This window comes from Mobula birostris, chromosome 18, assembly GCF_030028105.1.
Source record: "Mobula birostris isolate sMobBir1 chromosome 18, sMobBir1.hap1, whole genome shotgun sequence".
Lineage (NCBI taxonomy): Eukaryota > Metazoa > Chordata > Chondrichthyes > Myliobatiformes > Myliobatidae > Mobula > Mobula birostris.
The window spans coordinates 67813662-67827163 of record NC_092387.1 but is presented as its reverse complement, the minus strand read 5'-3'; the positions used below and the strand labels follow the sequence as shown (position 1 = coordinate 67827163).

The following is a 13502-nucleotide window of genomic DNA, read 5'->3' as shown; positions in this document are numbered from 1 at the left end:
TAAAAATTAGTGAGGGTTTTAGGGGACAGGCCAAATTTCTTTTGTTTTCTCAGGAAGTAAAGGTGCTGGTGGGCCTTCTTGGCAGTGGACGCTGCTTGGTTGGACCAAGTCAGGTCATTTGTGATATTGACCCCGAGGAACTTAAAGTTATATATATACATATTATTGCAATTCATGTTTTGTTCTCCCTGCTATCCAGGCTCCTGTACTTCCTCCCTGATGGTAGTAATGAGAAGAGAACATATCATGGGTGATGAGGGTCCTTAATGAGGGATGCCACTTTTTTGAGAACATGATAAACAGAAGCAGAAATAGACCACTGGCTCCTCGTGAGTGCTTCAACATACAAAAAATTCATGTTGATCTTTCACCTCAGCTCCACTTCCCTACATTAACCCAACATTTAGAATTGAAAAGCATGGAAGAAGCTCTTCACCCTAATTCATTTTTGCTGGCCGAGATGTTTGTCAATATGAATGCTACTTGCCTGCATTTGGCCCATACCCCTCTAAACCTTTTCTATCCGTGTACCTGTGTAAATGTCTTTTGAGCATTGAAATTGTACTCATCTTTATCATTTCCTCTGGCAACTTGTTCCATATACCCATCATATTCTAACTGGAAAAATCTACCTCACAGGTCCCCTTTGAAACTTTCCCCTCTCACCTGAAGCCCATGCCCTCGTTTAAGACCACACTACCTAGGGAAATAGACAGTGACTTTCTACCTTAAACATCTGCCTTGAATCCATTGACTGAACCTCCACAGCCCTTGAGTAGACAATTCAAAACATACATCTCCATCTGAGTGAAGAGATTTCTCTCACTTCTTTCTTTAACAGCTAACAGCAAGGTAATGATGCAGCTCTATAAAACCCTGGTTAGACCACACTTGGAGTATTGTGTTTTGTTCTGGTCACTTCATGAGAGGAAGGATGTGGAAGCTTTAGAGAGGGTGCAAAGGAGATTTACCAAGGTGCTGCCAGGACTAGAGAGTATGTCTTATGAGGGTGGGTTGAGTAAGCTGGAGCTTTTCTCTTTGGAAAGAAGGAGGATGAGAGGTGACTTGATAGAGGTTCATAAGATGAAAAGAGGCACAGATAGAGTGGATCGAGTGATTCTGTTTTTTATTTGTTCTACTGTGAATGACTGCAAGAAAATTACTCTCAGGGTTGTATATAGTGACACATATGTATCTTGGTAATAAATGTACTTTGAACTCATTCTGTCCTGAGCACTTTCAATCTCTCGCAGTTTCAAAGGCACCCTTTAATTTCTGACCACTGAAGTGGATGAGCCCACAGTATAACCAAAGTGTCGAGGAATAGAGTAAGAGACTGAAAGTGGATATAGTTCATCTTCCCAAATCCCCCTTATCCCGTCTCAGTGGGAAACTGATAAGGAAGGCCTCTGTCAACAGTTTAATTGGGTGACAGATCTGAGATAGTTTTCTCTGGGAAATCAGCATGTATAGAAAACCGTCAAACAAAAAAAGTGCTGCAGTTGCTGGAAACCTAAAAGAAACACAGAAAATACTGGAAATACTCAGCAGGTTAGGCTGCATCTGCGGGAAGAGAGATAATGTCAACAATTCAAGATAGTCAGAACTGAAAAGGAGACAAAAAATAATTAAAATGTTGAGCTTACGAGGGGTGATTGATATGTTCGTGGCCTAAGATAGAAGGAGTCAATTTTAGAAAACTTAGCACATTTATTTCTCAACATAGTCCCCTCCTATATTTACACACTTAGTCCAGTGGTCGTGGGGCATATGGATCTGGGACCTCCAGAAAGTTTCCATAGCAGGGGTGATTGATAAGTTCGTGGTCTAAGGTAGAAGGAGTTCAGTTATACAGCTCTCGTTACATGCACATGTAGGTCAACTGTTTGAGGGATTATGCAGAAAGTTTGAAGTTAATAACTAATCTCCTTCTACCTTAGGCCACGTACATATCAATCACCCTGATGAGTTATTAACTTCAAACTTTCTGCATAATCACTCAAAGAGTTGACCTACGTGTGCATGTAACGAGAGCTGTATAACTCATCTCCTTCTACCTTAGGTCATGAACTTATCAATCACCCCTGGCCTAGTACACTTTCTGGAGATCCAAGATCCGTATGCTCCACGACCACTGGACTAAGTGTGTAAATGTAGGAGGGGACTATGTTGAAAAATAGGTGTGCTAGGTTTTCTAAAATTGTCTCGTTCTACCTTAGGCCACAAACTTATCAATCACCCCTCATATTTCTCATCCCACAGATGCTGCCTGACCTGCTGAGTATGTTGAATGCAAGTGGAAAGTTTTAACATTTAAATTTCACAGGTCAATGTTGGTTACAGAATATGTAAACTACAAAATAACCTTATTATCAAAGTATGTATAGGTTACCATATACTACCCTGAGACTTGTTTATTTGCAGGCATTCACAGTACAACAAAGAAATACACAGAATCAATGAATAACAAACACACTGACAAGCAATCAACATGCAAAAGAAGACAAACTGTGCGAATAAGTGAGCGAATAAATGGATAGATAGATAGACCCTAAGTTGTGGATCATTAAAAGGGTGTCAGGGTTGTGGAATCAGTTCAGTGTTGAGGATAGTGAAGTTAAAAAGCCTGATGGTTGAGGGGTAATAACTGTTCCTGAACCTGGTGGTGTGAAAGCCTAAGGCTCCTGTATCTCCTTCCCAATGGCAGCAGCGAGAAGAGAATATGGCTGGATGGTGGGGGTCCTTGATGACGGATGCTGCTTTCTTATGGCAGCTATCCTTGTGGATGTGCTCAATGGTGGCGAGGGTTTTGCCTGTGATGGACTGGGCCGTATCCACCATTACGGAGGACAATGCCACAAAAATAACAAGTTCATGACATATGCCGCTGATATTAAACCTGATTAGAAACTTAGAAACATAGAAAATAGGTGCAGGAGTAGGCCATTCGGCCCTTCAAGCCTGCACCGCCATTCAGTACGATCATGGCTGATCATCCAACTCAGAACCCTATACCTGCCTTCTCTCCATATCCTCTGATCCCTTTAGCCACAAGGGCCATATCTAACTCCCTCTTAAATATAGCCAATGAACTGGCCTCAACTGTTTCCTGTGGCAGAGAATTCCACAGATTCACCACTCTCTGTGTGAAGAAGTTTTTCCTCATCTCGGTCCTAAAAGGCTTCCCCTTTATCCTCAAACTGTGACCCCTTGTTCTGGACTTCCCGAACATCGGGAACAATCTTTCTGCATCTAGCCTGTCCAATCTCTTTAGAATTTTATACGTTTCAATCCGATCCCCCCTCAATCTTCTAAATTCCAAGAGTATAAGCCTAGTTGATCCAGTCTTTCATCATATGAAAGTCCTGTCATCCCAGGAATCAATCTGGTAACCCTTCTTTGTACCCCCTCTATGGCAAGAATGTCTTTCCTCAGATTAGGGGACCAAAACTGCACACAATACTCTAGGTGTGGTCTCACCAAGGCCGTGTACAACTGCAGTAGTACCTCCCTGCTCCTGTATTCGAATCCTCTTGCTATGAATGCCAGCATACCATTCACCTTTTTCACCGCCTGCTGTACCTGCATGCCCACTTTCAATGACTGGTGTATAATGACACCCAGGTCTCGTTGCACCTCCCCTTTTCCTAAACGGCCACCATTCAGATAATGATCTGTTTTCCTGTTCTTGCAACCAAAGTGGATAACCTCACATTTATCCACATTAAATTGCATCTGCCATGAATTTGCCCACTCACCTAACCTATCCAAGTCACCCTGCATCCTCTTAGCATCCTCCTCACAGCTAACACTGCCGCCCAGCTTCGTATCATCCACAAACTTGGAGATGCTGCACTTAATTCCCTCGTCTAAGTCATTAATATATATTGTAAACAACTGGGGTCCCAGCACTGAGCCTTGCGGTACCCCACTAGTCACTGCCTGCCATTCTGAAAAGGTCCTGTTTATTCCCACTCTTTACTTCCTGTCTGCTAACCGATTCTCTATCCAAATCAATACCTTATCCCCAGGACCATGTGCTTTAAGTTTGCACACTAATCTCCTGTGTGGGACCTTGTCAAAAGCCTTTTGAAAATCCAAATATACCACATCCACTGGTTCTCCCCTATCCACTCTACTAGTTACATCCTCAAAAAATTCTATGAGATTCGTCAGGCATGATTTTCCTTTCACAAATCCATGCTGACTTTGTCTGATGATTTCACCGCTTTCCGAATGTGCTGTTATCACATGTTTGATAACTGACTCTAGCATTTTCCCCACCACCAATTCTGATTCTGATTAATATTCAGATATGACTGCAACCAACGGAAGTGATCAAATATTAGGATTTAGATAAGATGAGCTGGTGGTTATTGGCTTTGTTGTATAATTGTGATGGGCATTTTATATCCAGGTGAACAAGTAGACAAGGCCTCGGTCAGATGGGTCATTCGCAGGCCCTCACTACTGAAAATACATTAGCCCTGGGTGGTCACATAACAAGTAGTCCAGGTTGTTCACACTCACAGCAGAGTTCAGCTGGAATATGCAACTTTCTGACTCAGGCAGGATTGCTACCATTGAGTCAGGCCTGCACCACAGGGCAATATAACTGGAAACATTAATATTAAAAGTGCTATAAATTCATACATGCCAGAGTAAAGTATTGACATAGTTTGTTTTTTTAATTAAAGGATTTTCTCAAAGGGGAATAGAACGCATTGTAATTACCTCAATAAAATAAACCTTTTCAAAATATTTCAGCAGAAAGACCTAAAAGGTCCTGATGACTTGTTTGTAACAGAATGCTGTCACAGTCGGGGGTAAATAATGATACAGAAATTAGGCAGTGCAATTTGTCCAGGCCCTCAGCCTTTAGTGGTTCCACTCATTAGGATCTGCATCCAGGGACCATTCACTTGTGCAGGGCGTTTGGGGCTGTGGTTTGTCACCTCATTTGAAAGACAAAGGGAACTATTACCAAGGACTAATTACTGCAATCAAATAAATAGTTAGGATTATCTTCAAAACAATTCCCTTATCAATCTCTGCAAGCTCTTGGGCTCTCGTCAATCCTTCAGCAAGACTTTTATACCAAGCCGCTTGTTGATACCCCATAACCATCCTGATGGTAATAATGGTAGCAGAGAGCCCGAGTGACAAATTAGTCCAGATTCTTCGTCAACGTTGCCACACTGAAATGCATTTGTACTTATCAATACAAATAATAGAAAAAACGTATGCATGGATGGATTTCCCTAGGCATGATTGCGCCTTCACAAGTGTTCAAATAATAAAAACAGCATTTTCTTACATAAAAAAGAGTAATGTTTTAAAAAATTACTTGCATTTACATAATGGCCTTCACAGCTCAGGATATTCCAAAATAGGCCAAACAATCAGGTATTGTTTGAAATACCTCTGTTGTAATGGAGGTAATCAGACATAACAAACTCCAGCAAGAACAACTTGCTCTTCTTTAATAGATCATGGAGTAATACAGGCCCTTCGGCCCACAATACTGTGCTGACTTTCTAACATACGCTGGGTTCAATCTAATCATTTGCCCTCACACATTACTCCATTTTCCTTTCACCCATGTGACAGTCTAAGAGCCTCTTAAATGCCCCTAAAGTATCTGCCTCTACCACCACCCCTGGCAGGGTGTTCCACATATTTCCCACTCTGTGTAAAAAACTTACCTCTGACACCCACCCCACCCCCGCCATACTTTCCTCCAATCATCTTAAAATTATTCTCCTTCATTTTAGCCATTTCCACCCCGGGAAAAAGCATCTGGCTGTCCACTCGACCTATGCTTCTTAACATCCTGAAACCTCTATCAAGTCACCTCTTATCCCTCTTCACTCCAGAGAGAAAAGTCTGAGCTTGCTCAACCATTCCTCATAAAAAATACACTCTAATCCAGGCAGCATTTTGGTAAATCTCCTGCCCTCTCTGTAAATCTTCCATATTCTTCCCATAATCAGGTGAACACGACTGAACAAACTTTTCAAAAATACTGTAAGGGCTGAACAGGGCTCTGTTCAGTAGCTGACCTCACAGAGAGGCAGTGCTGTACACTCTCAATAATTGCCTTTTGTGTCAGCTCACTCGTGAGGTCAGTGTGCAACCACACACACTCCCAGTGGAAGGCAACACACTCAGGACAGACAGAGAGAAAACATCTCTCCATAAGGTATTTAAAATTAATAAAGAGCAACATTTTATCAACCTAACATTACTGTATGGTAGCTCTCAGACTCCTCTAACTTACCCCTGAGCAAGGAGAAGCATCAGAGCACTGTCTCCCGCACCGTCACCAACCTTGTTACCTCCAGACATTTCTCCTCTACTGCCTCCAACTCAATTTCCCAATCTGCCTTGTTTCGACCTTCTACCCAAGATCCACAAACCTAACTGTCCCACTAGGCCCATTGTTTCCGCCTGTTTCTGCAACAATGAACTAATGTCCTCATACCTCAACTCCATTTTGTCTCCGTTGGTTCAGTAGTTTATTTCTATAGAGTCATAATGAAGGGTCTCAGCCTGAAATGCCAACTGTTCATATCCCTCCAACAATGCTGTCTGACCTGCTGAGTTCCTCCAACCTTTCTTTAAAATTTTTATTTAGAGGTACAAATCAGTAACAGGTCCTTCTGGTCAACAAGCCCACACCGCCCAAGTACACCCATACATCCCTGGGATGTGGGAGGACCCGGAGCAACTGGTGGAAATGCAGGCAGTCCTGTAGGGAATAGACAAACTCCTTACAGACAGCAGTGGAAGTGAACCCTGTTCACTGGTGTTGTAATAGCATAACGCTAACTGCATCGCAAACATGTCACCCCCATTTTGTGTGTTTCCAGCATCTGCAGAATCTCTTGTGTTAACGTACCCATAATCCTGATAATTTACTGTAAAATAACTTGAGGCTTCTTACCAAAGAAACTTGCAAGTGGTGCTCCAATTGTTCGGGCAGGTCCTGGGAGATGGCTGGCTGTGTTTTTCACCATAATAATGGGCATCACATCATCTCGCGATGAAATTCCCAACTGCCCACAACAAAAGGGAAAAATGAACACAACATTAATAACAGAAACAACCCAAGTTGAAGTTCAAGTTTAACTGTTATTCAATCATACATGAATACCCATGAATACAGCCAAACTTAACAGTGTTCCTCTGGGGCCAAGGAGAAAAACACATTACCAACTGTCATACACAGCACAAGGCATATATAGAACAAAAGATAGCAGTAAACACACAAAAGATATAATATAGCCCTAGTCCCTGAGTGACATGTCCTGTAATTTGAATTGTGCGAGGATGCTGTTGGCAAGAACAACCCCTCAGTAGTATGCAGACAAAAGAAAGTGCGTACACAATCCAGCTTATCCTCCACCAAGTGAACACTGGAGGAAAGCACCAATGGGAGGAGCCAACCATCCCCCCGCCACCCATCCAGCATGGACACCACACCACACCGCCTCCAGCGTCTTCTCTCCTGGGCAGCTGCATCAGGCGAGCCTGTGGCATGAGGCCTAGTCCACACCATAACCAAGGCCACACAGCTCCCTTGGTGTCTGCCTCTTCAATGAACCAGTGAACTGGGCTTGCAGTATTCTACATTACCAATATCCAACAAGAAAACATCCAAGACAATCACTCGCTGTTAGATGGCACACTGCCTTCATGCAGCAGTTCCAATGTCTTTATGTAGCAGGCAGCAACATGGTCTGCACCAGGACCAGTTTCTCCACCAACAGGCCACTTGCTGATAGGGTGTACCTGCAGTATTTGAAGTTCTTAATGTCCAGAGGGTCTTGTGATCGCAAAAAAAGATAGTTTAAAAAAGACAAAAACGCCTTTGTTTGGCCGCTGAGGCTGCGGCGTCTGAGCACAAGCCATCTTAGCAGAAGCAACTTTAAGTTCCTCAGGGTCAATAGTCATAGTCATAGTCATCGTCATACTTTACTGATCCCGGGGGAAATTGGTTTTCGTTTCGATCACAAATGACCTGACTTGGTCCAACCAAGCAGGGTCCACTGCCAAGAAGGCTCACCAGCGCCTTTACTTTCTGAGAAAGCTAAAGAAATTTGGCCTGTCCCCTAAAACCCTCTAATTTTTATAGATGCACCGTAGAAAGCATTTTTCTAGGGTGCATCACAACCTGGTATGGAAGTTGTCCTGTCCAAGACTGGAAGAAGCTGCAGAAGATTGTGAACACGGCGCAACACATCACACAAACCAATCTTCCGTCCTTGGACTCACTTTACACCGCACGCTGTCGGAGCAGTGCTGCCAGAATAATCAAGGACACGACCCACCCAGCCAACACACTTTTCGTCCCTCTTCGCTCTGGAAGAAGGCTCAGGAGCTTGAAGACTTGTACAGCCAGATTTGGGAACAGCTTCTTTCCAACCATGATAAGACTGCTGAACAGATCCTGACCCGGATCTGGGCCATATCCTCCAAATATCCGGACCTGCCTCTCGGTTTTTTTTGCACTATCTTACTTTCCCTTTTCTATTTTCTATTTATGATTTATAGTTTAAATTTTTTAATATTTACTATCGATTTGTACTCCAGGCAGCGTGAAGCGCAGAATCAAATATCGCTGTGATGATCATACGCTCTAGTATCAATTGTTTGGCGAGAATAAAGTATAAAGTATAAAGCACTATTCGAGTTCAAGAGAACTCCATATGTATTCAGGCAGGAGATTGAGGCTGAGAGGAAAACTGGATCAGCCATGATGAAATGGTGGAGCAGACTCAATGGGCTGAATGGCCTAATTCTGCTCCTCTATCTTACGGTCTTACAAGTCACTCACTGTCCAGAGGAAGTAAGCCAAACTAGAAATACAACATTGTCAGTAGTTTAAAACCTCCACCAAATCACAAACAAAAATGATGCTAAATTTTGAGTATATAATTAAAAAAATACTTGGTGAACATACCTCACTTGATATTAATCGGCTGTCCACTTCATTGTATGTTTTTCTTATATCTGTTATGGTCATCACTTCTGAAGATATTACATTGATGCCAAAGGACACTTTCTCCTCTGCCACAAGAACTGAAGGTACTGGTGAATTAGTCAAATCATTCACTGTAAAATAAGGAGCAAGAGATTAGTTATGGAGCTGGCTGGAATGGAATTCCACTGGCGGTCCATGGGTCACCAACCTACCTGGTAAATAAACAGACTGAAAGTTTCCTAAATAATTTGGCCCCAGTTGGTGAATGAACTCAACGCTCTCTGAAGAAATCACCTCTTCAAGGAGGTAAGTAGGACCAAGACGCCAAACTAAGGAAGATCTCTGCTTCCAGATCTGGGGAGTCCCAATAAGTCCGTGAACATCAATGACAGCTGAGGAATCCAACGAAAAATGCACCCCTGGAAATGTCTGAATGTACTGCATCTGTTATAGGCAAAATAATCATCAATTACTCATAATCACGAACAAAGTTCATCTGCTTACTGCATGGTTTCTTGAATCCTGCAACTATAACTCTGACTTTCAGGTGCTGAGAAAAACCTGAATTCATTTCAGACTACTCCACTATCTGCAAATTTAAGATGAATTGGTTTTATTTGTCACATGTACATCGAAAATTACAGTGAAATATGTTGTTTGCACCAATCAAATCAGTGAGGATTGTGCGGGGCACAGTCTGCAAGTGTCACCTCGTTTCCAGTGCTAATATAGCATGCCTACAACTCACTAACCCTAACCTATGTCTTTGGAATGTGGGAGAAAATCAGAGCAACCAGGGAAGCCTACATGCTCACGGGGATAACGTACAAACTCCTTACAAGCAGCAGTAGGCACTGAACCCCAATTGGTGATTGCTGGTGCTGTAAAGCCCAGCGAACCACCTTCTCACACCTTTTGTCACTGAAATGTTAAAATTCTAAACCACTGACAGAAGTTGCTCACTGTCCAGAGTAAGTAAGCCAAACTGGAAATACAACACGGCCAATACACCTTCACTAAATCTAAGTATCTTCAATGTAATGTAGAAGGACGGCACAGGACTAGGCCCTCCGAGTCCAAAGAGCAAACACTACCCAATTAAACCCCAGTGACCAATTACCTACTAACCCATATGTCTTTGAAATGTGGGAGAATCAGAAAAGCACCTGGAGGAAACTCACAAAATCACAAGGAGAACGTACAAACTCTTTCCGGACAGGAATTGAACCCCAGGCACTGGCATTGCAAAGCATTGCACTAACCGCTACGTTACTATGCCTTCCCAAAATCAAATGTGATGTTAAATTCCAGGAACAGTATAAAGCTTTTAAAAAGTCCTTAACCTCTAACTTTATGGTTTATATAATTATTTATCCTTTATAATTGTTGAATAGTGTTTTTGTTGCATGCTGCGCCAATACACCGCAACAAATTCCTGATACGTGTACGATCCTCGATCCTAACTGCCACACCACCAGGCCACCTGCATCTGTATTGCTCTTTTATAAACAGTTTGTTAATAGCTTTCCTTTCCAAATCAATTGACTGAGGTATTCCTCACATCTGTATGTATTATTAAAATTCTGTATAGGCTACTCAGTTCCTGTCCGTAAACACCAACTTAGTACTGTAGCAGGGCAGCTGATATAAGGTGTGGTAAGGCTATAATTGTGGATAAAGAAAAGGAATAATAAACATGAAGAAGTCTGCAGATGCTGGAAATCCAAAGACACACACACAAAATGCCGGAAGAACTCAGCAGTTCGGGCAGCATCTACAGAGGGAAATAAACAGTTGATGTTTTGGGCCGAGATCCTTCCTCGGGACTGGAAAGGAAGGGGGAAGACAGAATAAAAAGGTGGGTGAGGGGGAAGAGGATAGCTAGAAAGTGAAGCCAAGTGGGTTGGAAATATAAAGGGCTGGAGAAGAAGGAATCTGATAGGAGGAGAGTGGACCATAGGAGAAAGGAAAGGAGGGGAACCAGGGGGAGGTGATGGGCAAGTGAGAAGAGGTAAGGAGCGAGAGTGGGGAATAGAAGAAGAGGGGAGAGGGAAGGAATTTTTTACCAGGAGAAACTGATATTCATGTCATCAGGTTGGAGGCTACCCAAAAGGAATATAAGGTATTGCTCCTCCACCCTGAGGGAGGCCTCGCCTTGGCACAAGAGAAATAGGAAAGAATTTGTTTTGTGAGAATAGTTTGTGGATGATGTTTTGATCCCCCATCTAGGACTGAGGATATTGAACACCAGGAAGAGAAATTCCTTAAAATGATCCATGTGAAAACCATATTTTTTAAAAAACATTACAGCAGCTGACATAGCAAACAATAACATTCTTTCAGTTTAAAATAAATGACTGCAATGGAATACACGGATCTATAAATTGTTGTGAATTTAAAATTAAAAGCTACATGATCTACCTTTGATGTTCCAATGACCTTTCCATTTAAGTAGGCGAAGACGGTGCTGTTTTTTCGAACATCCTTGCTCAGTGTCACAGCCAAGTGGTGCCACTGACCAATAACTAAATACCTGGAAATATCGAACTCAGCAGCAGTGAGTGCAGACGACTGTTGGTCTTGTTCTACTTTGTTCCATTCTGAAGTGGACGGCAAGAAAAATTGTTCAGATAGTTAGAACATACTGTAGTTCATGAATGGGCCAAGCCCAATGACAAATTAAATCCCTTCTGCCTGCTCGTGATCCATACACCTCTATTCTGTGTACAATATATTCATATTTCTGTCTAAAAGCCCCTTAAACACCAGTTTCCTATCAGCTTCCACCAGTAACCCAGGCAGCCCGTACCATGTGTCTACCACCCTCTGAGTAAAAGGAATTCCCTGCATATCTCCTTTAAACTTCTCCCACCTCTCTTTAAATGCATCTCCTTTCGAAAGTACTTGGCATATATAATCTGGCAAAAGGATTCTGACTGTCTACCCCGGGGTTCCCAACCTGGGGACCATAGACCCCTTGCTTGATGGTAGTGGCCCATGGCATAAAAAAGGTTGGGAACCCTTGGTTTAGAGGGTCGTCGGGAACCAGGACAGAGGAGAAAAGAAAGGGAAGCAACACCTAGTGAGTCAAACACCTAACCATCAGGACTTCCAAATGATCAGATGGTATCGGTATTGGAATTGGTTCATTATTGTCACATGTAGCGAGATACAGTGAAAAGCTTGTCTTGCACATTGTTTATACACAGTGCATTGGGCTAGAAGCTATCAAAAGAGTGTAGTGCAGGTAAACAATAAAGTGGAAGATCATAACGAGGTAGATTGTGAGGCCAAGAGTCCAATTGTTCAAATAAGAGATCCATTCAAGAGTTTAATAACTTTGGGATTGAAACTATCATTGAGCTTGGTGGCATGTGCTTTCAGGTTTTTGTATCTTTTGCCCGATGGGAAAGAGAAGAAGGAATTGTCCTGGTAGGTGAGGTCTCTGATTATTCTGGTTGCTTTACCAAGGCAGAAAGAAGCTGTTGTTCAGTATGAGAATGTTCAGCCAGACAATGGGTTGGTGGAGGGGAACTGGCTGGGTCTCTGCAAAGGGTCCTCAGACCATTCTGATGCGGGATGGAGGTATAGAAGGATCATACGTCCATTCTGAGGGTGAGCTTGTTGGTATCGTAGAACTGAAAACGGTCAACCTGGTAGAGAGTGAACTATTCCCATTCGCTCATTGACCAGATAACCTTGTTTACAGCTTATTGCCCTGATCACCCTGGTTTTAACCCATCAGAGACACCCCTTCCCTCTTCTTCCCTGCAGCTTAACAAGCTTCTTTTTATCACTTCTTTAATTCTGACAAAGACTGCCCAATCTGAAACATTAACTTCCTGCAGACGTAGCCTCAATTCCTGAGTATATTCAGCTGTTTCTCTTTTAGTTTCAAATTTCCAGAATAAAATCAGAGTGCATCATGGAAACAGGTCCTTCAGTCCACCTCATCCACACCGACCTGGTTATCTACCTGAAACACACGCACCTCATCCATACCGACCTGGTTATCTACCTGAACTATACCCAACCCATCCATACCGACCTGGTTATCTACCTGAACTACCCCCAACCCATCCATACTGAACAGGTTACCTACTTGAACTACACCCAATCCATCCATACCGAACAGGTTATCTACCTCAGCTACACCAGGCTGCCTCCACTTGACCCATACCCCTCTAAAATTACCTATTTCTCTACTCATATACCGGCCCAGATGTCCTTTAAACAGTATAATTGTATTCACATCAACCACTTCCTCGGGCAGCTCGTTCTATATAACCACCACCGTCTGCATAAAGATGTTGCTAGTCAGCTTCCTTTTAAATCTTTCCTCTCACCTTAAGTTGTTAATTTTATTTTCTTATTTATTTTAAGATACAGCACAGGACAGGTCCTTCCGGCCTAATGAGCTACGCCACCCAGCAACCCACGGACTTAACCCCAGCCTAATCACAGGACATTTCAATGATAGTCTCCTGCTCTAGTTAAACAACACTGTATCCCAAAT

The 13502-nt window shown here is 42.7% G+C and overlaps 1 protein-coding gene across 5 annotated transcripts in view; it reads right to left on the bottom strand.

Moving 5' to 3' along the window:
* The window catches only part of wdfy4 (WDFY family member 4), a 358785-nt gene that overhangs the window by 242992 nt on the left and 102291 nt on the right, over positions 1-13502 (bottom strand). For all 5 annotated transcript variants that reach the window (XM_072282880.1, XM_072282882.1, XM_072282881.1 and 2 more), the window contains 4 exons: positions 11408-11586; positions 9199-9430; positions 8966-9117; positions 6947-7058 (listed from right to left, as the gene is read on the bottom strand). In XM_072282880.1, the coding sequence (XP_072138981.1) occupies positions 6947-7058; positions 8966-9117; positions 9199-9430; positions 11408-11586 (675 nt within the window). The remainder of the gene's footprint in view (positions 1-6946; positions 7059-8965; positions 9118-9198; positions 9431-11407; positions 11587-13502) is intronic.